This window comes from Balaenoptera musculus, chromosome 10 (assembly GCF_009873245.2).
Source record: "Balaenoptera musculus isolate JJ_BM4_2016_0621 chromosome 10, mBalMus1.pri.v3, whole genome shotgun sequence".
NCBI lineage: Eukaryota > Metazoa > Chordata > Mammalia > Artiodactyla > Balaenopteridae > Balaenoptera > Balaenoptera musculus.
In genome coordinates, this window is record NC_045794.1 from 78,689,940 (window position 1) to 78,716,425 (window position 26,486).

The window sequence follows — 26,486 nt, forward strand, 5'->3', positions numbered from 1 at the left end:
ATCCTACATCAAAATACTTCTAAAAGCATTTTGAAAATCTTGTTAAAGAGAACTTTTATTGCTATAAATGAAATGTAATTTCATCCATAGGAAACTTTTTTTCTATTTTAAAATTATTAAAATGATCAATAATATCAAGCATAGGTAATGATACAGGGAAACACATACTTCTGAGTATTGGTAAAGTGAAGGGCAATTTGGCTGTATCTATCAAGATTTTAAAATCGAGTTTATCCTATGACCTAACGATGCCACTTCTAAATCTCTATTCCAAAAAGATACTTGCATACATGCACAAAAAAGCACATATAAGGATGTCCATTTCAGTACCACTTCTTAACAGAGAAATTAAATGCTGGCAATAACCCAAACTTCTATCTCTAAGGAAAAGAATAATCCATGCTATAAGGTACCTTGTAGGCATTAAAATTAGTAAGATAAACTGAGATAGCATAGGAAAAACATTTCACAGACATCTACGTAGAAAAAACAGCAAAATAATATGTAGATGACCCAATTTATGTTAAGAAGAGAGTATGGGTATATACATATACATTTTATATGTATTATATTATATATGTGCGACAGGAGGAGATACACCACACAGTTAACAGTGGCTACCTCTATGGTGGGATGGGTGGATACATCCATATGTATTTTTCTGGGGAAGGCATATATAGCTTTTATCAGATTCTCAAAGGTGTCTACGATGCCAAAAAGATCAAAGGTTTTCATCAAAATGATGTCAAAGTTCTCCGGAAATGTTAGATAAAAATGCAAAAAATATTAACTTCCTTTGTTCAATATTAGCCATAAATGGTTTATCTATTTATAAATGGTGTCAAGTAATAAAACAACAGGGCAATTGACAGTTGAAATTCCATGTGTGAAAAGATAATTTTTTAAACGTTTAAGAAATGTTTAGGCTTCCCTGGTGGCGCAGTGGTTGAGAATCTGCCTGCTAATGCAGGGGACACGGGTTCGAGCCCTGGTCTGGGAAGATCCCACATGCCACGGAGCAGCTGGGCCCGTGAGCCACAACTACTGAGCCTGCGCGTCTGGAGCCTGTGCCCCGCAACGGGAGGGGCCGCGATAGTGAAAGGCCCGCGCACCGCGATGAAGAGCGGTCCCCGTACCGCGATGAAGAGTGGCCCCCACTTGCCACAACTAGAGAAAGCCCTCGCACGAACCGAAGACCCAACACAGCCAAAAATAAATAAATAAATAAAAATAAAAGTAGCTATAAAAATAAAAATTAAAAAAAAAAAAAAAGAAATGTTTACTGGAGCAGTAAATTAAAATAACATTACTTAAGACAATTCTTAAAAGAATTGTAGGTAAGCAGATATTAAGCATGATAAATATAATTATTAGGATGCAACGGTTTCTGCACATAAGTATATGAAAAACAAATTGGGAACTATCATACGTTTTCAGAACTGTCTAAGGTGAGTAGGGGAAAAAAAGCCTGAAAAGTTGGGGATTACCAAAGATTACTAGTTTTAAGGGGGGAGGAATAAGATGCAAAAACAAGATTACCCTTTGCTAAGTAGTTTAAAATCACTTTTAAACAAATAAAATACTTATAATATGTAAAACCTGGATATAAGGGCTAAAAGTACAGATGCACCCTGATTTACACAACAGTGGTGGCAACGTTGCAAAGTCTCTGTTGCTCTAATCATAAAACTGAAACCACTTGCAATATATACTAGAAGAACTCATTATTCAAAAGACTGCCATGTTGTATTATTTTATAGAGAGAGGAAATGGCTTGTAATTTATCTATTTTACATACTTAATTTTCTTAAAGCAAGATATACCTCTAGCAATATCAATCAGAAAGCCAATGTCAGCTGAAGAAACAAGTCATTCAACAGGTCCTTTAGACTGAAAAGACAAAGATTTCTTCCTCTATACAGAGAAGGTGAATTTCTACTACAAAGGTGTTAAAGTTTCCCAAAAATGCCTGTGGATTTTCAGGTTTATAAATTGAATTAAACACATTTTTCAAATTATATACATTTATTATATTAAGATGATTTTTAAAAAGTGTTGACATGAACTAAACTTGGCTACCTATTTTAGAAGTCATTACTTGTCTGCAATTACCTTTCTAGCAGTTCTGAAAACAGGCTGAATGATACAGCTTCTAAAGTTATCTGGGGACTTCCCTGGTGGCGCAGTGGTTAAGAATCCGCCTGCCAATGCATGGGACATGGGTTTGAGCCCTGGTGTGGGAAGATCCCACATGCTGCGGAGCAACTAAGCCCGTGTGCCACAACTACTGAGCCTGTGCTCTAGAGCCCGCTCGCCACAACTACTACTACGTGCCTAGAGCCTGTGCTCCACAACAAGAGAAGCCACTGCAATGAGAAGCCCGTGCACTGCATTGAAGAGTAGCCCCCGCTCGCCACAACTAGAGAAAGCCCCCATGCAGCAACGAAGACCCAAAGCAGCCAAAAATAAATAAATAAATAAATAAATAAAATAAAAAATCATTTGACTTGAATTAGCAGACCTGGATTCTATAATACTTCCAACTTGTCATTAATTAGCTGTGTGACCCTGGATTACATAGTAATTCAGCAACCGTATTACTGCATCTTTCACTGTGAGCCACTAAGCTAGGTGTTGTAGTCTCAACAGAGGAATAAAATGGAAACTGAATGAGCTATAGAAAGGGCCAAGAAAGGGACAGGCATGTCAGAGAAACGATGGGCAATGGAAAACTACTGAAGAATTTTAGGCAGCGCAGAAGCATAACTGGATTGTTTTTTTAACAAATATCACTCTGCTACCAGTGCACAGGACAAGATGAGGAGACTGGAAGCAAAGGTTAATTACTATTAACAGTTTAAGTAAAAAATTTTTAAAGGAATGAAATATGGCAGTAAAAATGAAGAGGAAGCGAGAAATTCAAACGACAGAATGGTTAGGATTCTGTTATGGAATGGAAGGTAGTGAGGTTTGGGGAGAATGACAATGTCTCCCAAACATCAAACATGGTGACTAGAAGGACTGTGATTCTAATATTGAGATAATGAACATCAGAGAAGAACAGTTTTAGAAATACCTATCTCTGTCTCATACGCTTATTTCTAAATGGTAATTCTATCCACCTTGATTATTTGTATAGGAAATTTTAAAAAATCAAGTGGAATAAAGTACATGAAATCACACCAGAAACTAAAGTTTAATAAAAATGTTAAATATTACTATTGTCCTAGATTCTTCAGAATCAAAATGCAAGTTACATATTAGACTATTTCTTCTTAATGTCTGGAATGCTTTCAATAAGACAACGGAAGCCTCCAAATCTCTTCTCATTTACAAAACAATAAAAATCCAAAGTTTCTCAACAGACTGTGGTGAGGCTCAAATGAAAGAATGTGCATGAAAGCACGTGCAAACTGCACTGTACACAAAAATGCCAGAGAGAAACAAAATGCTAGTTAGTTCAGCAATTGGGAGGACTGAATTTTTGATTATAGATATCAGGGCTTGAAACTCATGACCATAAAACCTCAATGAAAGAACTAATCATGACAGTACCATGCCGGGAACTCACTGAAAAGTAAAACTCAAGAGGCTGTAAATAAGAATCGGAGAAAGAAGGAGCTGTCCTTTTTAGGAGAGCAAGAAACTTCACAGTGCTGATTCTGAGGATACCCAGAGTATGGCAGGTCAAAGACAGAATGAAAAAAGCCAATTCTAGAAGGGAAAAAAAAGTTCTGATTTCCCCAATTCACCTGTCCAAAACAAATTTTTAAAGAATGACACTGATTATTCCCACTGCCTGTTCTTAAAGCCTCCATAAAATTTTTTCTTGTAAAGTGCAAGTAAAACATTTCTAATTTTTTCCATGTAAATTACCTTTGGTGAAATGTTCCATAAAGACTGGTTTCACTGATACGTTTTATTGCCTATATCAAATTACAGCCATTATTATTTAAGTCACTGTGAGTTTTCTCTGGGCCATTTCTACAAGTCAAATTTTACAAGAATAAATTTTATCATATGCAGTTCTGGCCAGTGTTAGATTTATTTTGTGTTCATTATTTCTGCCAGTAGCACACATATCTATTTGATAACTGTGCATATTTTCATAAGAAATCCATGGAAATTTATAATCTATAGTAAAGTTAAGAGCAACCACCCTCAGGTATTCCAGGACTGCTATGCATTGCTAATTGAAATCTCCAAAGTACTTGCAATCACTTGCATATGATTCGCTAATAGTACCCAGAGCTGGCAGAGCAAAGATAAAGAGCGGTTAAAATGGAGGGGTCAAAACAGCAGGGTCTTAATGTAGGGCCTCAATGGTCAGCCTCTCTATAGCTGTGGTCCAAATATTATTTGAATGACAAATCAAATGCCAGAAAGTTATTTTCTAATATTCTACATGCATTGTTTCTAGTATTCCACATGTATTGTTTCCATCATAAATTAACATATTTAAGGAAGCAAAAAAGAAATTACAAATGTACCTTCTCCAAGTGGTTAAAGTATAAAAAGTTAAAAACCAAAAGTTAGAATTAAATAATTTTAACCTTCTTAAAATAATGCTGAGAGCTAGCTAATTGGGGCAATATATAATTAATTGTGTTCTTTGTAGTTACTTGGTAAAAGCAGAATATCTGGGTCTTAGATACTGGTTTACACTAAAGTAGTAGTACCTAGGCATTGGATAAACCAGTGGATTCAACATATCACAAATGCCAATACTTAAGTTAAAAATACCACCATCAACAAAACTATATTTAATAGAGTCTAAATGAAAAAAATTGTCTAAATGTTCTAAAAGCTAACTTTTATACTCTTAAACACATTATTTGATACAATGACTATGATTTATAAACAGGATGTTTTATTGAGCCATTATTTTATATGTTTTAGCTGCTGTCTCAAATTCTATCAGGGGTATTTCTGACTTTAAAAGCACAACAAATATACTTTGATTTTTGAAAGGACAATTAAAATCAAAATGGTAACCAACATAAAAATTATGAAATATATATATATAGAGAGAGAAATACCCTGAAAGCTACATGTGAATCGCTGAGAAGTGGCCCCTCTTTTTCCATGTAATTTATGCTTGAGTCTCCAGCAATTAGATGTACGTTTCCTTCCATGCCCTCTACTGAGCTCTGACAGGCTGTGCTCTCTCCAGGATTCAATGCTTTTGCAAGAGTGTCAAATGCCCTATAAGGAGACATCAGAAGCTATGAGCTTGGCCAATCTCCACAATAAAATGAAAATTCTATATAAAATTCTGAAGTTAAGATTTAGGCCTTAAAAATTGTTTAGAAAATAGAACTTCGGTGTATCACTGAGCATTCTATTTCAGTGATGTCTTTGACTCACTCTCTCCAAAAGCAACAAATTAAACTTCAAATATATAGTATGAAAAACTATATTATTATATTAATGTATTTTACCAGAGAATTAAAGTCTTTTAAAAAAACTTACATAATTTAAGGGGAGAAAAATTCTTATGCTTTGGTATGAAAATATGCTTTTACAAGTTATACGTTTGATACTATAAGGTATCAGCCCATTTATTTTACATACAGAAGTTATTTAGAAAAACAAGGGCAAGAACTTATATTGACTTTATTGTATTCTACACAACACAAAGTTAGGTTTTAATTTTGTTTAAAAATTCAGAGAATACTTTAAAACTTATGGTAACATAGCTATATCTGAACTATAAGAATTTGAGATCAGGATGGCAAATAATTAATATTAGCAAATTAACTAGTCAAAATACCTCCCCATATTTTACAATGAAATGCCTTCTACAGTTCTTTAAAATCTCATATTTAACAAAGTACTTATTTGAGACTCTTAAATGCAGTTTCTTCAATATTTCAGAAGATGAATAGTGTGAAAAAAGCCTGAAAAATCTGGTTTCTGCATCCTAAGTATTGATACCAAAAGAAGGAAAAGTAGAATTCTGATACGAGTTTCCTGAAGTATAAACTTAAAATTGTAATTGATTCAACTAAGTTTTTAAAATCTATTTTCACCACTAGAAATTGGTGGGGAAAATGAACATGACTGCCTAGTAAGACAAATGTTTAACTTTAAATACACAAAAGATAAAATCTGGCAACTAAGATATCTGAAAAATCAGACCCAAATTATCATCTTTATTGAAAAAAAAATTCCTGAATTTTATGACTACATTTCTAATCTTATATTCACTTATGGCTCACTGTTTACAATGTAAGCTGCTGGACATTTTATATTGAATAGAATTTTTCAATTAAAATTTACTTATGCCTTAAGTTTTCTAATAGAAATGTTTTTTGAAACTTCTGTAAATAATATTTAACATAAACATATTTTAAGAAATACTAAAGGACACTTGAGCAAAAGGACACATGATCAAAACAGACCTTACCTTGAAACATCACCATTAGTCTGCATTTCTTGATGAAATTCACACAAAGAGGTATCACCATTGCTTAAGCTTTCAATCATAGACATTTCATTACTATTTTGAGAAAGATCTTTAGTTTTTCCAAGGTTTGCTAATGATGTAACCACACTTGCCAATGTACTTAAATCTCCCTGACATGATTCAGCCTTTAAAAAAAAAAAAAAAATTAAAATTCTGCAAATTGGTATCAGTAAACTTTTAAATCTGAAATATCTAATTCTAGAGTATGAAATGCCCAAAGAAAAGTACTCTAAGATAAATGAAATCCAAAAAGTAAAATCAAAGAGCTCTGAGCTTTGAGGAACTTGAGGAAACTACAAGTTTAAAAATATCAGGTATATTTCCTAGGAAATGTTTATACAAAAGTTACTTTAAACTAAAAACTGCACTTAATTGGCTAATCTACCCATGTAACAATTGTTTTCTCTGTAAAAGGACATTAAATTAGATGATCTTTCAAGTCCTTTTTAGCATTAAAATTCTGATAATATTATTATAGTAATTTCCAAACCTTATTATACAAACTTTAAAGTTATATAGGATAAAATTAATGTTTTATTAATGAAAAGAGAAAAAAAAGGAAAGTGGATTATTGAACAGACTTCTAGGATGCCAACTTTTACCAGCCACTGTGTTAAATGCATTGAACACCAGGCACTGTGTAGCTGGACAGTCTCTTTACGTATTTAAGATATTGGGCTTTTGTTATACATTGCACGTTTTCCTATTTGTCTTCAACTTTTATTTTTGTTAATGTGCATTTTTTTATGCATATAAATTATAATTCTTTTATGAAAAAACTTTCTATCCTTAACTCTCTGACTACCCAGAAATATAATCTGTATAGGAAAGGCAGGGAGGTGCTTGATTTTTCTTCCTTTTACTTATCTATTTTTAGAGCAATGAATCAATGCCATAGCAACCTCTCACAATGAAAGATGAATTCTGAGTATCATTTTAAATTCACAGATTTTTATATATTTTATGTGCTTCAATTCATTAGTCATTCTTTTATAAATGCTCTAATTATTCTACCCTAACCTAATGAAAGACCCTTCGTTGCCTTCTATGGCCTATTGATAGGACCACAGATACTTAAAATTTTTCATTATAGCTTTTTTTTTTTTTTTTCCTTTTTTGGCTCTATTGGGTCTTAGTTGCAGCACATGGGGAATCTTCGTTGAGGCATGCGGGCTCTTCACTGTGGTGCACGGGCTTCTCTCTAGTTGCAGCGTGCAGGTCTTCTCTCTCTGGTTGTGGCGCATAGGCTCCAGGGTGCGTGGGCTCTGTAGCTTGTGGCACGTGGGCTCTAGTTGAGGCGTGCGAGCTCAGCAGTTGTGGCATGTGGCTTAGTTGCCTCGTGGCATGTGGGATCTTAGTTCCCTGACCAAGGATCAAACCCGCGTCCCCTGCATTGTAAGGCAGATTCTTTACCACTGGACCACCAAGAAAGTCCCCTCATAATACCCTTACGGTTTTTGTTTTTAGTGTTATTAATCCTAAGACGATACATATGTTTCCTTGAATTTCATTTCTTTTTTTTTTAATTTTAATTTTTATTTTTATTTATTTATTTTTTGGGGCTGTGTTGGGTCTTCATTGCTGTGTGGGGGCCATCTCTAGTTGCAGTAAGCGGGGGTTACTCTTCATTGCAGTGCACGGGCTCTAGGAGCGCGGACTTCAGTGGTTGCAGCACGTGGGCGCAGTAGTTGCAGCGTGCGGGCTCTAGGGCGCGCGGGCTTCAGTAGTTGTGGCACATGGGCTCAGCAGCTGTGGCTGGCAGGCTCTAGAGCGCAGGCTCAGCAGTTGTGGCACCCGTGCTTAGTTGCTCCACGGCATGTGGGATCTTCCTGCACCAGGGATCGAACCCGTGTCCCCTGCACTGGCAGGCAGATTCTTAACCACTGCACCACCGGGGAAGTCCTGAACTTCATTTCTTCTATCAATTCTTTAGTTTATGTGAAATTGATTTCACTGAATAAGTAGGCAAATAAGTTTTGTGCTCTCCCCAAATTAATGAATGGTTCTAGAATCATTTACTGAGTAATCCACTAGTTACTGAGTTTCTTACAGGATTGCTACTTACATGTTTTTTTACTTAATCCTCACAACAACCCTGTGAAATAGGAATCATCATCCCTTTATTATTGATAAGAAGAATTACCCATCGTCATTCCAGCAGTAAGCAGTGGAGGCAGGATGGGAAGTCAGACTGTCTGACTGGAAAGCCCATGCTCCTAACCACTGCTCCAGCCTTCTTTTATATATATGAGTAAAAGGAGTTAACATTTTTAGGTGTTCTAATTTTCAACTAAAACTTAAACACTTACATAATCTCTTCCATTTCATAACATGTGTATCTAACTAGATGTTTAATGTGGAAAGATCTCACATTGTAACTTGACAGTTTTGGGACCATTCGTCAGAAACTAACCGCATAAGACTGTTAATACAATTTAATATAAAAACATATAGAAAACTACAGTGTCTGGGTAAATAGTAATTTTTCAACAAAACTTAGTTCTCTTCCTTTCCTAATGGATGTAATATGTCAATGAAATTATAACTACCATTCTAAGCACAAACCATGTAGATAAGGATAAGTGAAATCTTGTATGTAATTCCTCACGATGTATATTTATGGTAAGATACCAAATCTCCTCAATTAATAACAACATGCTAAAGCTCAGCCTGTAAGGTAGACACTCTTATTACCCCTTATTTTACAGATGAGGAAAGAAACTGAGGCACTAAGAGGTCAAATAACTTGCCCAAGGTTATGCAGCTAATAAATGGCAGATGAAATTTGACTCCAGAGCACAAGTATTAAGAGTGCCTTAAAGTATCAAGCAACAAATAACAGCATAAATCTGGCCATATATAGACTGAATAATCTTATAGGCCATATGAAACCAGATCACATTATAGCCTGAGAGAAACACTATTCATAGTCCCTCTGAAATCTGTCTTCAGGAAAAATGTTTAACACTAGAGAAACTCTACATGCTGGATCTAAATAAGCAAACCTTTTTTCTTTTAGACGCCTTGCTTAATAAAGAGCTGCTCCAACACTCTAAGAGAACCCAGATGACCTGGATACATAATATGAGAGCTCATGCAACCCTATTCCTATTTTTGACTCAAGTCAATGTTTTGAGAGGTGCACTAGGAATTTCTCTTCACCTGAAATATTTTAAGTATTTTAACACTATAAAATCTGTAGGAGAACACAAAAGGAATATAAAGAATTTTATACTTATACATTTCTATTTCTGAGGACTTTTATTTCAAGATGAAAGAAACCTGGAAGAGGGCTTCCCTGGTGGCACAGTGGTTAAGAATCTGCCTGCCAATGCATAGGACACGGGTTTGATCCCTGGCCCAGGAAGATCCCACATGCCGCGGAGCAACGAAGCTCGTGCACCACAACTACTGAGCCTGCGCTCTAGAGCCCGTGAGCCACAACTACTGAGTCCGCGTGCCACAACTACTGAAGCCCGTGCGCCTAGAGCCCGTGCTCTGCAACAAGAGAAGCCACCACAATGAGGAGACCGTTGCACCGCAACAAAGAGTAGCCCCCACTCACCACAACCAGAGAAAAGCCCGCGCGCAGTGAAGACCCAATGCAACCAAAAATAAAATAAATAAAATAAAATAAATAAATTTATAAAAGAAAAAAAAGAAACCTGGAAGACATTTAAATGTTTGTCATTTTCACATTGAAGCTATAATTGTTCTAGTGGAATAATGAACATTTCTACTGATAAAGTTAATTTGTATTATCAGGACTGGCAAAACGGAGGCTGCTCTAGTGACCTGGTCCACTTCACAAACCTAAACCTAAGTCAGTTTGCACTTAAAGGAAACACCTGTCAAGGAAACCTATCATAAACCAGTCACAATCCTCGTGCTCCAGCTTTAGTGAGCTCACCTTACCCTAGACAACAGGACTCGATAGATTCACAAGAGAATCCCCAACCTCTGAGCCAATTAAGCCCTGTTTCCTCACTGCTGCTTCAAATGCTCTATAAAACTCACTCTTGACTAAATTTCCTCTGGAAGAGTGTTCCACTGCTTGTGAGCACTGTAATCTGCTAATCCATGGATTGTTTTCCCTTATATAAGGGACATCAAACTCATCACTAAAATCTTTTAGTTTTGTCATCTGACACTACCAAATAGTTGATGATAATTTAAGTTAAAAAAAAAAAAAAAAGCGCAACTTGTAACAGGGAATATTTAAGACCAAATCTATTGGCCAAATTGATGGAGGAGAAAAGGAAAAAATTTTAAAAGCTTAAAAAATTTTAAGCTTTAAATTAATTGTACTAAACACACCTTATCTGGTGTCATCAGCACAGTTGACTCAGTTTTTATGCCAGATTGATGAATATTCACAAACATTCCTGAATCTAACAGTCCTGCTGACCTGTAACAAATAAGTACAAATTTTAGCCTTAGTTTCACTGGGAAGAAAAACAAATTACCAGCTCCTTAATATATGTGGTTTTTGGTTGTTTTTACTATACCTTGCAGTTTCACTATCTGTTACAAAAGTTGGAGTTGCAGCTAATGGGCTTCGAAGGTCTTTTCGAATGTAGATTTTTTCTGTTGAAGCGGCACAGTTGGAAGATTTTTCTCTTGATACTTCAATGGGTTTTCTTTCACACTGAACAGCTACAAAAATGTGTCAAACTTATATCACAGTGCAGAATTTACAGGCAATTACAAATGTAAGCTTCAGGTCAGCAGTGCTGCTAATGGGAGACATGGTTACCGTAACTGAACTCCAAAGATAACCATCAATCTTTAGAAATTATTTGCAAGTTCAACAAAGTTGCTTCAAAATAGTAAAACTGGCCAATGTGCATCTCTTGTTCTCTTTTCTCTCCCTGCCCCAGCCGTGGCAGAAATGTAGAAGAACTCCTATTTTTTAAAAGCTCACTGTCAAGAAGGAAACCTGAAGTTAGGAGTCCTTTACTTACTTATATAAGAGTATTAAAAAATGAAGTAATATTTAACCAACTGAAAACAATACTAATAGAGAACCACAAATAGACCCAAGTTAAATCTTTTTTTCAGTTAAGGGCAGGGAGACTTTTGAGAAGCAATTCAATTGCTTAGTCTTCATTTATAAAACAGAGGTAATATATTTCATTTATTTTATAGCAATTTTATTTCATGATACTTGGGAGATGGTATACTGTAGCTGTTAAATATACATTTTCTGAGAAAAACAAAACTGCCAAGATTAAAGTCCAAGTTCTGCCACTTATATTAGTTGTGTGACCTTGGGCAAGTTACTAAATTTCCTCTGTTCACTCAAATGTAAAATGGATAACAGCAGCATCTACTGAGAATTTTGCTGTGAGAACAAATAAGTTAATTCATACGCTATACACAGAGGAAAGCATAATGAGAACTCAATACTAGCTATTGTCATTACCTTATTAATCACTTTAGTATTGATAGTTTAATCAAAAACTAAACTTGTATCTAGTTAGTTGGTTTTTTATTATTATTATTACCATGTTCAAACTAAAAATACATGCCTGGCATATAGGCACTCAATAAAGATTTGTTGAATGTATAAAAAATACATACATATTCACATATTTCTATATTTCTAGTTGGAAAACTTTAAATTAAAAACCATATATATTTGACATATTTTAATGTGTTAATTTTAACACACTTCTAAGAGTGTGCCTGAATTCTTAAAAAGTATTCTCTCCTTTAAAGCTAATACATACAGTCTTGTTTCATTCCAAACGCAATACATCTTTGTAACCTGCAGTATTGACAACGATTTCGATGGTGTTTATTAATAATACAGTCCTTTGATCCTCGACATGAATAAACTAAATTTTTTCGGATACTTCTTTTAAAAAATCCTTTGCAGCCTTCACAAGTTACCGCTCCATAATGACGCCCTAGAGACAAAATGTTTAAGAAAACACAAAAGTCACATATTTCAGAACTGAAATGAAATAAGCCCATTTCTTCCCTTTAAACATGAGATGAAACTGAGATTTCTGAGTTTATGACATAAAAATTTTTTTTTAGGAATTACCAAACAGAGAATGGCACAAACTTATTCTCTGATAAAATATATTACAGTATGAGTTTTTAAATTTTGTAAAGTAATCTTAACAATGGCATGGAAAATTTGGGAAAGAGAAGAAACAACATCACCCATAACCCCATGATATAAAAACTATTTTCACTTCTGAGATCACTTACAAATTATAGTTCTGTTATATACTGTAAAAAGTTATTTTATTCTAAAAACTTTGCTCCAAAAAAAGAATGTAATGTCAGTTAGTATTTGAAATCTAATAATCTTTCCTCATTGTGAGTTGCACTTTTTAAATTTCTGGAGAAATCTGTTATACTTTGATAAGCCTATCGTTTCACAAACCATCTCTCTGGCACAACTATTAACAAACTGAATATACTCTGGGGAAAGCTCTAGCGGAGGTTTTTTTTTAATGAAGCTATGGAAAAGATAAAAAAGATTAAAGAAAACAAGCTGGGCCCTTAAACTTATCCCACTGGCACTTGTGAATCTATATGAACAAATATGGGTGTGTATTTCTGGCATGAAGGAACTAAAATGGCATAACCCTGAGTACTAGAAATAGGCTTGGAGAAATGCCTGCTCAGCTATGCAAAGCATTACACAGAGGTTAACCAGAGCTTTTCCACCTCAATAATCTGTTACTCTGTATTCCGGAAATGAGAACAGGACTCAACAGGTAGATTAACAACCTAATTATACATGTTATTAAGGATCACAACTAATTTTTAAGCAATTCCTTTGACAAAACTGGTTTCACATTCAGAAAAATTTCCACATATTCAGTTTACTTTCAAAAAGTGAAACTGTCTTTAAACATAACTCTTTGAAATATGCATTTTATGTCATTGCAAGATCACATTAAACTGCACTGAAATAAAAAACCTTTAGGAGAATAAAAAGCTCTGGGGAAAAATCAGTTAAATTTCATAGGCTACAAATATGAATCATAAAAACAACCTGCTTCTTTTTCTTTTTACTTTCAGTAGAAGAAACATGGTAGTGAGATAGTTATTTTTAACAAGAGAACACATATAGGAGGTTATTTTTAATGTTACCTGATGCTTTGTCTCCACATACTACGCAAAGATCAAAAACCTTATTTGGTCCTTGTTCGGAGGAAGAATTGTCTGTTAAGAGCTAAAGAAAACCCCCCCCAAACAAACAAAAACACAATAATTTGTTGTTACTTAGCAATATTCTCATGTAAAAAATTAAAAGAACATTCAGTCAATCTTACTTTTTGCTTTCTTCTTCATAAGTTATTCTGAAACTTTGAACTCTATTATTAGGCATGCATCGATTAAAGTATTCTTAATTTTCTTTACATATAGATTAAAATTCCCATGTTATAAAAAGCACAGACAGAAATAATACCTTTTTAATTTGTTCAATAATAATTTGTTCCATAACAATTTCATTAAAGTAAACAGTCTTAAACACACAAATACATGAGTAGTTTTTACCGCAACTCACCCATTACGTATTTATTATTCATATGGAACACATTAAAGTACTGCAGCAGTTATCAGTCCTATCATGACATTTGTCTTTGAATAACTCAGAACATTTCCACATGGAATGACATGACTAAAGTAAGCTATAACAGCATAAAAAGATAAATCTGAATTTTTTAAATAGAAAAGGAGTTATAAAGAAAAAAATATGTTAAAGCATTTACTTATAACTATGGAACATGACTGATATACAAAGGTATAAACTTTTCATCGAGCTGTCTAAGGTTTGGCTTAGGTGTAGAGGTTGAGAGCATGGACTCTGGAGTCTGTTAATGACAGCAAGTTAGTGGGGACTAGGTGGGGTGGCCTTGGGCAAATCACCAAACCTCTTTAAATTATATTAAGAGCTCATCACTAGGTACAGCTAATGTAATACTGGCAAAGAAATACTAGTTTCTTCTTTTAGGTTTATCCTTCAATCTTTCTGTCATTTTTTTTCAATCTTTTGAAATGTGAACAAATTAAATTCAAGCCAAAAAATGCATCATTTAGTAAACATCTTCCCCTGCTTTAAAACAGCCCACAAAATAAACCTCTACTTTGACTCTTTTTCTTCTCTTAGGGGTGTGAATGCCTTCAAGAATAATTCTGATTTTAAAAACTTTGAACAGTCATTAAAATACCTGTCCCAGGGAACTCCCTGGCAGTCTAATGGTTAGGACTCCGCACTTTCACTGCCAAGCATGCGGGTTCGATCCCTAGGTAGGGGAACTAAGATCCTGCAAGCCAAGAGGCACAGCCAAAAAAAATTTAAAAATAAAAAATAAAATAAAATAGCGGCCCCATACTATGTTATAGTGGCATCATTTCTTCTTATATCACCATAAAAATCAGTCTTCAATGAAAACTTAAAATAAACAAACAATTTCTGGTATTAGATGTCCTTTGAAAGCATCTATGACAAGTATCACTCTTTTCTTTAATAGCATATCTATTGCAAATGGTGCTAATATTTTATCTGCTATTATTCCTAAGGGTGGAAGAGACACTGAGAGGTTAATGGGCTTGCCCACATCCCATCTTGGTCACCAGACCAGAAATCAAATCTTTTTGGTCCAGGAGATTCCATCCTATACCTGTGTCTCTTTCATTGCTCTTAGAGATGATCCATAACATAGGCAAAGTACCAATATCATCTTAATTTTTAAATAAAGTCTTTTGAAAAAGAGTAACTTTAAAGTGGAGAAATCTTATATCACCTCTTCAGCCAGGTGATGTCACCAGTCATAAAACATGATGATAGTAAGTACCCTTGATATGATATGAGGAGAATGGCACTTAACCTCTGTGATCTTCCTCCCCAAAACCCACAACCCCAGTCTAACCATGAAAAAAAAAAAAAGAACATCAAAGTCCTACAGTGGGGCAACCTACAATATACCTGACCAGTATACTTCAAAACTGTCAAAATCATCAAATACAAGGAAAGTCTGAGAAACTGTCACAGCTAAGAGGAGTCTAAGAAAACATGACAAATGTAGTATGGTATCCTGGAACAAAAAAGGATATTAAGTAAAAATCAGGGAAAGCTATGGACTGCAGTTGATGTATAAATACTACTAGTTCATTAATTATAACAACTGTATCACACTAATGTAGAATATTAATAACATGAGAAACTGTGTGTTTGGAGATTATATGGGAACTCTCTATACTAAATGCTCAATAATTCTGTAAACACAAAACTGTTCTAAAAAAAAAAATCGAGTCTGTTAATTAAGAAAATACAGAAATTAAGGTATGGATAATGTTACACTTTTTTTAGTGACTTCCGTCTTTCTGATAAGATAACTTTATATATCCTATCCATTTTCTACTGTAGCTGTTTCTAAAAATAATATAAATTATGTAATTGGAAGAATAATAGAACCGATCAGGATACATAGGCATAATTTTGTATCTTATGAATTTGGAGTTTTTCAATCCTAAAAGGGATTTTTTTGATCAGTTTTTTCATCACAAAATACAGAGCCCAATTTTAAGTTGGCACTCACCCTCCTCAAAGTCTCTGGAGGCAAACTTAAGGGTTCATTGTATTTGTATTCAAACATAGCAACCAATGGTAAAAACAGTTGCATAACCATGATAGACTGCTTGCTACATCAATGAAGATGTAGTTGATTGACAAAAGAGGAAGCAAAAGTGACAAAGCTGGCAGCTAGAATATCAACTTCTTGATTTGGCAGCTGCTTGTTCAAGGCACAGGCATCTTGGTCCTGGAAACTGCAGCTACAGAATTCTGTAGATGCTCCTGATTTGGAAGTTTCCTAACTGTGCAGAAGCAGAAGGTCACATAGAAGAAGTTCTGAAGCATGCTCCAGTAGTTATTCTTGGAAACCTGACCTACAAGTGTTTCTTCAGCCTTTCTAACAGTTCTTTGAGCTCTCTACATTCTTTGCTAAATCCTTTCCTGCCCGAACTAGCCAGATTGGCTCTTACTGTAAGCCACTAAAAACCCACCAAAATATATGGGTGTGAGGATGTTTGAGGAAAAGAATAGTGGCTCGTAGGCGAGGGCAGCACATAACTTTATGCAAGATTTTTTCCTACTGAACGTGCAGGACATAAAGTCTTAATGTTCAGGACTTACACTTATGATATGCTTTTTATGTTTTTCAAGGGTAAGATAAAAAGAAACTCTAGTTATTTACCTGGAGGTGTTGTGCAGACAAATCAGGAGTTGTAAAAATAAACTGGTTGACACCTGTTGCATCTGGGGTTGTGAGGAAAACTTTTCCTGGAGTAGAATCTTGCCTGGACAGAATGACTTTGCTTGGAGTAGAGCCACTGTGATTTGTCAGAATGAACTGTTTGCCTTGGGTATTATGATCAAGCGCTGTCACAATCTGGATTTTCTGGCCAGTTTGCTGCTCTGTAACAATCTAACACAATCATGTCATTAGTAATCAAGTCAACTTAATCTTTTTTCTTCTCTAAGCACAATTTTCTCATACCTTCAGACAAAGCTAGACTAGAAAAGCATACCATTACATACATACATTCAATATAATACACATACACACACACCATTAAATCTAGCAATTCTACTTCAACATCCTATCTTACAGAAATAAACAAATGTGCAAATAAAGGTACAATAGTAAGAACACATGGACCTCACTATTTTGATTCCTTCCCTTCCTCTCCTTTTCACCTTCCATTTACACAAACATATATTGGGTACATTCTATTTGCCAATCACTGTTCTGAGTCCTTGGAAACAGCAATAAACAAAATTTTTATTCTCATAAAGTTTTTATTTTAGTGAGGAAAGGCAGATAAAAACCAAATAAGCAAATAATACTGTCAGGTGGTATTAAGTGCTACAAAGTAAAATAAAGCAGAATAAGGTGAGAGTCATTGATGGAATGACAGTGATAAGGAGATGACATTTTTGCACAGAGCTGAGTGAAGCAGCAGACCAAGGCTTAGAACTAGCTAGGGGAAGTGCATCCCAGGTAGAAGCAGCAGCCTGTGGGGCAGGAATAGTGTGTTCCATACATCTGAGGCAAGAGCACATCAAGAGAGCTGTGTGAGTGAAACAGAATGGGAGAGAGATTTATGGGAGGAGGTGGGATCTGAGAGACAAAATGGGCCAGACCGAATAGGACTTTGCAAGCCATAAAATGACTGATTTCCTACTGGATGACATGGAGATCCACTGAAGGGTTTACAGAGAAGAGAAGTGGCGGGATCTTTTGCAAATAGGATCATTCTAGATTTAGTGTGAAGACCAGACTATGAATGTTCAAGAACAGAATTAAGGGAGGCCAGATAGGATGCTATTGCACAGACACTGGCAGCACTTGGGTATCGTATATGGGCAGAGATATAGGCTGAGATCAGGGTAGCAGCCATGCTAGCGGTGAAGAACGATTAGATCTGGGATATTTTATAAGGGAGAGCTGACAAGATATGTTGATGGACTGGAAGTGGAATATGAGGAAAGAAGAGTCGAGGATGACTATAAAATTTTGGCCTGACCAACTGGGAGGACAGAATTGCCATCTACTGAGATGGAGTAGTCTGGGGAAGAGCAAGTTCACGAACAAAAAGAACAGCCTAGCATTGATGGTTTTTGTTGTTGCTAGGCAAATACTTTACAGAATAAACTCATTAAGCCAATTAAATTCCTTGATTCAATTTTAAAATGGCAAAGCTGATTTGTTTCCAACTTTTTTCTATTTCTCTGAAATTATTTTCATCAAGACTATTTTCTATGCAAAATTTACAGCAAAGTTCTGAATCACTAATTACTGTCTAGAGCAGACGGTACTGATTATGGCTGCTGCCAATTTGAGTTTCCTTTGTCGACCATTATTTCTACCATATCCTATTTTTCTGGCTGCAGTTTTAACTGTTGTCAATTTTATTTTGCATAGGTTATTTCTACCAAGTCTAGTCTCCATCTTCCTCTCTCACAATTTCTGCAATTTTCAATAACTATAAGACGTGACTTTGAATCAGTTCATCTATAATTTTATCATGTAAAGTTTATGTTGTTGTAAATTTTATTTTAGAATATTTCTATCAGAAATATTCATTGTAAACTGAATAAAAATCTAATGGCTCGGGGGCTTCCCTGGTGGCGCAGTGGTTGAGAATCTGCCTGCCAATGCAGGGGACACAGGTTCGAGGCCCTGGTCTGGGAAGATCCCACATGCCACGGAGCAACTAGGCCCGTGAGCCACAATTACTGAGCTTGCGTGTCTGGAGTCTGTGCTCCGCAACAAGAGAGGCCGCGAAAATGAGAGGCCCGCGCACCGCGATGAAGAGTGGCCCCCACTTGCCGCAACTAGAGAAAGCCCTCGCACAAAAACGAAGACCCAACACAGCCAAAAATAAATAAATAAAAATTTAAAATTATAATTAAAAAAAAAAATCTAATGGCTCACAGTTATTTCTTAGAGACAAGAGCATCAGGTATATGCAGGGTCCAACTGTTATTGGGTTGAAACCCTTTGCTTAGATGGGTAAAAGTATGTTTACTGCAGCATAATAATTATAATTGGAAACTGAAGCAATCCAAAAGGCCTTCAATAAGGACCAGTAAATAGATTATGAAAATAGTTCTCAGGTCTCAAGACCCCTTTACACACCAAAAAAAAAAAGTCACTGAGAGCCCAAAGAACTTGTTTATGTAGGTTGTATCTATTGATATTTACCGTATTAGAAATTCAAATAAAAAAATTTTTTTAATATTTGTTAATTCATTTAAAAATAACCCAGGGACTTCCCTGGTGGCACAGTGGTTAAGAATCCGCCTGCCAATGCAGGGGACACGGGTTCGAGCCCTGGTCCGGGAAGATCCCACATGACGCGGAGCAACTAAGCCCGTGTGCCACAACTACTGAGCCTGCGCTCTAGAGCCCACGTGCCACAACTACTGAAGCCCGCACACCTAGAGCCCGTGCTCCGCAACAAGAGAAGCCACCGCAATGAGAAGCACACACACCACAACGAAGAGTAGCCCTGCTTCCTGCAACTAGAGAAAGTCCGTGTGCAACAACGAAGACCCAATGCAGCCAAAAATTAATAAAATAAATTTATTAAAAAAAATAAAATAAATTTATTAAAATAATAAAATAAAATAAAAATAACCCATTAAATGTTAACATAAGTAACATATTTAATGAAAAATAAGTAATTTTCCAAACAAAAGAAAATTCAATGGGAAGAGTGGCACTGATTTACATTTTTGCAAACTGCTTTAATATCTGGCTTAATAGAAGATGGATTCTCATACCTACCTGGGCATTCAATCTGCTGCAATATGTTGTTTTGGTTAAAATATATAAAGAAAATCAAGCCTTACATTTATTGGGTAAAAGAGGGAAGAATATCTTAACTGTTTCTTCAAACTGTGTAAACTGTTCTTTAATAAGACACCAAAACTTGACAAGTGATAGCTTCTTTATTTTTATTTATTTATTTATTTTTTCTTTAATCTGTGATTGCCTTCCTCTGTGGAGTGATAGCTTTTTTAGAGGTTAGTTGCAATGTGGAATCAGAAACTATATATTAAAATCTATCCTGCAATGTGAATCCTTTACTCATGAGTGATTGTGTAACATCGTGCTTTGGTCATTTGGGAAACACTGGTTCAGTGAGTTATGTACACCTTTTAAATGTTGACATATTTCATCATACAATGTCACATGACATGCAGCCTCTGGAAAATTGCACCATATACTTGTGAGAGAATGACAGTGAAAAGGCAAATACTGTAACATTTTAGTATTATTATGAGAATGGTTTTGACCTTGCTGACTCTCTGCAAGAGTTCCTAGATGATACTTTGAAAACCTTTAGATTATGGTACCTCTTACTAGGACATAACTTTTTAAAAAAATGAAGACCTATCTGTTGACATGGATGTCCTTCTACGGGTCCATTAAACCTCGGATTCCACACCTGTCAGAAACATTCCCTGGCTAGATCCTCACTCTACCACAATTCTTCATTAGTTGTTTTTCTTCTGTGCTCCCATAACACCCTATACAATTATCACAGCACTTACCATATCCTATTATGATTGTCCAATTATTCAACTGTCTCTCACCAGATCAAAGCGAACTTTTTATTTTTAGGGTTTTTTTTAACATCTTTATTGGAGTATAATTGCTTTACATCGCTGTGTTAGTTTCTGCTGTATAACAAAGTGAATCAGCTATACGTATACATATATCCCCATATCCCCTCCCTCTTGCATCTCCCTCCCACCCCTCTAGGTGGTCACAAAGCACCCAGCTGATCTCCCTGTGTTATGCGGCTGCTTCCCACCAGCTATCTATTTTACATTTGGTAGTGTATATATGTCAATGTCACTCTCTCACTTCCTCCCAGCTTACCCTTCCCCCTCTCCGTGTCCTCAAGTCCATTCTCTACGTCTGCGTCTTTATTCCTGTCCTGTCCCTAGGTTCTTCGGAACCTTTTTTTTTTTTTTAGATTCCATATATATGTGTTAGCATACAGTATTTGTTTTTCTCTTTCTGATTTACTTGATCAAAGTGCACTTAAAGTCAAGGGTATCTTTTATCTCTGCACCACCAAAACTTAGCATATACTACACTTGGTATAAATAAGTTTGGTGAAGCAGTGAATGAACGGTAAACTAGACATACCTCTCCCATCTGTTGTTCAATAATTTGATGTGCAATTTCTTCTATGGTTGCCATGATTTAATTGCCAAGTGTCCTGCCAAAAGTAAAAAGATGCTTTTTTACAATTATACCCATAAAACATATTTACTGAATAATTTACAAATGGAATTATATGATAGGATTTGCTTCAAAATAATCCAGCTGTGTGGGTGGGGGTGGGAAGGAATAAAAAAAACAAGAATGGCCACGTGCTGACAATTACTGAAGACTGCTGAAGTTTATACAGGGGTTCATAAAACTATTCACTGTGCTTTTATAAATTCTGAAAATGTCTATTAAAAAAACCCAAACTATTCAATACCAAACAATTTCACTTTTCAAAGATACTGAAGCCTAAACTGCAGACCTCTGATATAGATTAGGAGTAGTTTATTAACTGAATAAGGGCAACCCAGCCTGGAAAAAAACCCCAACTCACTGTAGTCATTTAACACACTTTTAAAGCAGTATATTGTAAAAGCTGACAAAATAACTGCATTCATTCAGAAGACTAGATTTCTCTAGAATTTTGTGATTGTTCTTCATTGTTCTATTAATTTGAATTTTAATGTAAAACTGTCTTCAAATGGATTTGAGAGCCAGTAAGATTAATGCGTTGACTTCGGCTTTTGCTTTTTCTCTGTATCAGTTAGTCAAGAATACAAAAATTATTTCTGACTTTATCATTATTATATACTATCATAAATTCACTAATATTCTGTAATTATAATATTAATTGCCAAATTGTCTGAATTATTTCTTTCCATTTCTTTTAAAACCTTAAATGCTTCAATTACTTGTTCTAAAAGCAATATACAATATTAAGATTAATTACTCAACTCTCTCTCACTAGATTGAAAAGTAGTGCCCTCAACCTCTCTGGAACCAACCAAGGAGACAGTTACTTCCCAGGTCTGTGTGCTCTGGGTCCATGATGGCAGTGGCAGCCCTCCCAAACTCTGACCCATCTTTGGGGGGTCATTCTTCCCTTTTCTTGAAGGATAACACATGTTCAAAACTGAATAGCTCTATTGCCCATCCAGTAGAGTCCCAGAAATCCAATAGCCTTCATTCGTTTCATCCCATCTCTGTCCCCTTCAGTCCAAGCTGGCAGCATTTCTGCTGGCATGAAATTCTCAGAAGTCTTGCTGCCTCCCATGCAATTCATGGGGGTCCAAGCCATCAGACAAGAGAGTCCTGTACAGATCTCTTCTGGATAACTGCATCTCTATTCCTGGCTCGTGCTGTATGTAGATCTCAAGGACACTGCTAATGTTGTAGTCTTCTGAACAAGGCCGCTTATTTTCTCCCACAAGAAAAACTCTTCTTCTGAGATTCATTTAAGCCAGTTACACTACATTTTAGTGACTTTTATTGTCATTCATTCATTTCTGTTCCAATTTCATTACTCATTGATGATCTGACACTGATTGTTGTCCCTTTCCTGCCATTCTCCCAGTTTCCTGACCTCAAAGTCCATTAACGTTCACCCAAATGCTACTTTAATATTGTGCTGCCAGATTGCTCTAACATATATATTTAATAAAATTTTAGCTCCTAATATTCTTCAAAGCCTTTCCTTTAACTATAGGACGTGAGGTGTCCTTTTATTTATTTGTTTGTTTATTTATTTATGGCTCTGTTGGGTCTTCGTTGCTGTGCGCGGGCTTTCTATAGTTGCGTTGAGCAGGGGCTACGCTTCCTTGCGGTGCGCGGGCTTCTTATTGCAGTGGCTTCTCTTGTTGCAGAGCATGGGCTCTAGGCACGCGGGCTCAGTAGTTGTGGCTCGCAGGCTCTAGGGCGCAGGTTCAGTAGTTGTGGTGCACGGGCTTAGTTGCTCCGTGGTATGTGGGATCTTCCCGGACCAGGGCTTGAACCCATGTCCCCTGCATTGGCAGGCGGATTCTTAACCACTGTGCCACCAGTGAAGCCCATGGATGTGAGGTGTCATCTGTTAAACCTTACGTTCTAGCCATATGCACTACTTGTAATTCCTTGAATTTACCATGTTCCTTCATGTTTCCATGTCTTTGCTAATGGCTTCTCTACCATGAATGCTATGGAATCACTAGATCAACATGTTTGTTTTCCAAGACTAAATTTAACTCAAAAAACTGAGGAAAACTAAGCATTCTTTACATATTGTTGATGTAAGTCTAAATTGTTATAATATTTCTAGAAAGAAATTTGCCTATGTCTATGAAGTGCCTTAAAATGTCTATGAAGTGCCTTAAAAATGTTCATACTCATTGATCCAATAATTCATTCAATATTCTTCCATTCAACAAATACTTGTTGAGTGCTTACTATGAGCCAGGCATTTTTCTAAATGTTAGGGATTGAGCAGGGAGTATTAAAACAAACTTCCCCTTGTAAAATTTATATTTTGGTGGGGTGAAACAGACAACAAATTTCAGCTACTCCCAGAATTGACTTTCCTGGATGAATATTTAATATACACAAACTGTGTATATGAAAAGCCCCTAAAAGGCAAGAATCAACTTTGTGTCAGCACCTTTGACAAATAGCAAGATCTCAGGATGCTTACACAACTGAAACACATCCTCAGTCTCCTGTTTCAGAAGTATCAATGTCTCTAATGGTCAAAGAATAAAGTTTCAGCCCTTCTCCTGGTATTTTTTCAGTATTTACTAAGCCCCTATAACATGCCTGCCACTGCAGACACAAAGCAGCATTCCTTTATAGTCTGACTTCCTCATCTTCTCATTTTATCTCTTACCAGTCCCAGAGGGGCCTCATTTCAGGACAACTGGAATGTTGTTTATTCCCCAATATACAGTGCCAAGCTCCTCTTCCCCTCATTTATATTTCCCCACCTTTAAAACTCAGTTCTAACTTTTTTTGTTTTTAATCCAATCTTTCTAGATGGGTACAGCATTTATTGTGTATACTAAGGTTGTTAACAAGGACTCAAGAACAAACTTCTGTTTACTTCTAGTATTGTATGCAAAATTTTATGGGAAGGTGCATTTTTCTAGAGAGAGTCCATGGCTTTCATAAAAGATTTTAAGAGGGTGTAGAGGGTCCTATATGACTTTTAAAAGGTACATGATTATATATACTGTTAATCCTTTATCATATGCGGTTTCTTTTGTCTTTTCTATTCCCCAGGAGTAGAAATTATATTTTGTGTAGCACGCATACAAAGAGTAGATATTTTGGGAATGTCTGCTGCCTTTGATTTCCTAAAAAAAGATTGAGATGCCCCTACAAAGAATGATGAAATTACATTTTATGCGATCCACTTTTTAATAAGAATAAATAGAAATATCTCCTTTAGATCTACCAAACTGACACATAAGCAAAATCTAAAATCAATCATTGTGTATCAACCAACCGCACAGCAGACACTGTTCAAAAACCCTCCAAAGTCGAAGGCCTATTTACATGTTCCGGAGGCACAAAACCCCTAAAGGGCTTAATTTCAAGTCCTTTTGCTTTTCCTTTCCAGTTATTATTATTTTTTTTTTAAACAGCTGACGTATTTAGTGAAGGTTACGAGACAGGTTTGGCAACATTTGTCATTCGTAAAACGGCATCTGCTGGAGTCGGAGGTAGTTTCTTAACAAAAGAGCTACTGGAAGCTTGGACATGCCCACTGCACTGAGGACCCTTGGCCGTTCCATTTTATTTCTCAAAAGATACAGGTCCAAAGGCAGCGGCCACTCCCGCCCCCATCGGTCGTGGAAGTTGAGAGCACTATTCCGTCCGTCCTGTGTAAGCACGAAAACTGGCCAGAGGCTCGCGGTGAAAGGGATCCGGGCCTCAGCTCGCGGCCACCCGCCGCCAGGCCGGCCTTTCCGCATCCCGCCGGCGCTCGAGCCCACGCGGCGCCCCGGGCCCGGGGGCGGCGCGCGGCTCCCGCAGGCGGGGGAAGCGGCAACGCCGCCGAGACGGAAGCTTTTCCTGTAGGTGAAAGGTCAGAGGCGCCGCGAGAGAGGCTGCCGTGCGCGCCGAGCCGCTCGGGGACTCCCTCTCGCGCCCGCCGCCCCAGCCCCTCTCCGGGCTCCCGGCCCCGCGTCCAGCTCCGGCTCCGGCCTCGGCCTCTCTCGGAGCCCCGGGCACTCCGTCCCGCTGCTGCGGCCGCTCTCTGCGCTCCCAGCCCGCCCTGAGCAGCACGCCGCGGCATTGCCGGAGGGCGGGTTCTGCCGGCCGAAGCCGCAGGCTTTTGGGAACGCTGGGGGCGCGTCCGTTGGCACTTGGGAGGAAGGGACTTCCCCACGGCCCCCGCCCCGGGCGCCGCTGCAGCCGCTTTTCTCCTCACCCGTCCCTTCTTACCGGCGCTTCTCTGCCGAGCTACGGCCTTCGCCGGGCGTAGACGACAGCCCCGCTGCAGCGGCTGCTGGGCGGCGGGGGGGGCTCCGGGAAGAGACAGGTTGGAGAAAGCTGAAGGGGGGAGGGTTAAAAAAAAGTGGGGGCAGGGAGCTTTCTGGGTTTGGGTATTGGGGGGGGTCAGAGTTCGTGACCCCTCCCTCGGCTCCTCAGTGCGCGCTCCCGTCCGCGCCTGCGCACGAGTGCAGTGGAGAGGCGGCGAGAGGAGGTAGTGACGTTCCCCGGGTAGAGGGATGAGAGAACCCAGCCTCTGGAGGTCGACTGCCCCTTATCGGATGGGAGGGAGACTGCCTCGCCGCAGCTGTGCGTCCCTATCCGGGACTTCGAGAAGCCGCGTGGCCTTAGCGTTCCGTTTGCAAAAGGCGGTCGTTAAAGGAAGTTTTGAGACTGTTCAGATTTGAGCCAGGATAGATAACCCAATCAGTTTTAGACAGTTCGGTTTCTAATTTGTGGTGAAGTGGGCTCTGTTTCAGGCTCTTAGCTTGGACTAAACGGCTTATTAGAGGACTAACAAAACTGGGTAGATCCCGATAAAGTATTTTAAATAACCTTAAATAAAACAAGCTGGGGCATAGTCCTCTATAGTAAGGCTAAGTTTTACTTATAAAGTCTTGTGAGTAAATAGGCATAAGGGCTAAATGGAGCTAGAATATAATATAATCACTTAGAATGAAAGCTTCCGAAGACTGGCTTCAGTCTGTTTCATTCAGCGGTGTATTCCCAAGCTTATAGGACAGTGCCTAATGGTCAATGAAGATTTGAGAAATGAGGCGTTGACGGAACTTCACGTTCTGATAGTGGCTCCTGAGGCACCGAGGTGTGGCAGCAAGGGCTGCCCTGTGTGCAAAGCACTGTGTGGTTTAGATTTTGAGAAGGGGGTCCTCAAAATGTCTTTTAGTTTTGATTGGCACTAGAAAAGCAGTCACGGATTCAGGCCAGAAACCCAA

General features: G+C 37.3%; 1 protein-coding gene across 5 annotated transcripts in view; it reads right to left on the reverse strand.

The window, feature by feature from the left end:
- NR2C1 (nuclear receptor subfamily 2 group C member 1) overlaps nucleotides 1-25,728 on the reverse strand; it is a 43,704-nt gene extending 17,976 nt beyond the window's left edge. For 2 of the 5 annotated variants that reach the window (XM_036866318.1, XM_036866316.1), the window contains exons 1-9: nucleotides 25,486-25,716; nucleotides 21,169-21,241; nucleotides 16,696-16,926; nucleotides 13,586-13,667; nucleotides 12,202-12,381; nucleotides 10,978-11,125; nucleotides 10,787-10,877; nucleotides 6,410-6,594; nucleotides 5,040-5,205 (exon numbers count right to left, since the gene is read on the reverse strand). In XM_036866318.1, coding sequence (XP_036722213.1) covers nucleotides 5,040-5,205; nucleotides 6,410-6,594; nucleotides 10,787-10,877; nucleotides 10,978-11,125; nucleotides 12,202-12,381; nucleotides 13,586-13,667; nucleotides 16,696-16,926; nucleotides 21,169-21,222 — 1,137 coding nt within the window. In that variant the 5' untranslated portion in view covers nucleotides 21,223-21,241; nucleotides 25,486-25,716. Of the gene's footprint in view, nucleotides 1-5,039; nucleotides 5,206-6,409; nucleotides 6,595-10,786; nucleotides 10,878-10,977; nucleotides 11,126-12,201; nucleotides 12,382-13,585; nucleotides 13,668-16,695; nucleotides 16,927-20,564; nucleotides 20,694-21,168; nucleotides 21,242-25,485 lie in introns of those variants that run through there. The other 3 variants (XM_036866315.1, XM_036866317.1, XM_036866319.1) reach the window with 3 other exon arrangements.
- Between the last annotated feature and the right edge of the window lie 758 nt (nucleotides 25,729-26,486).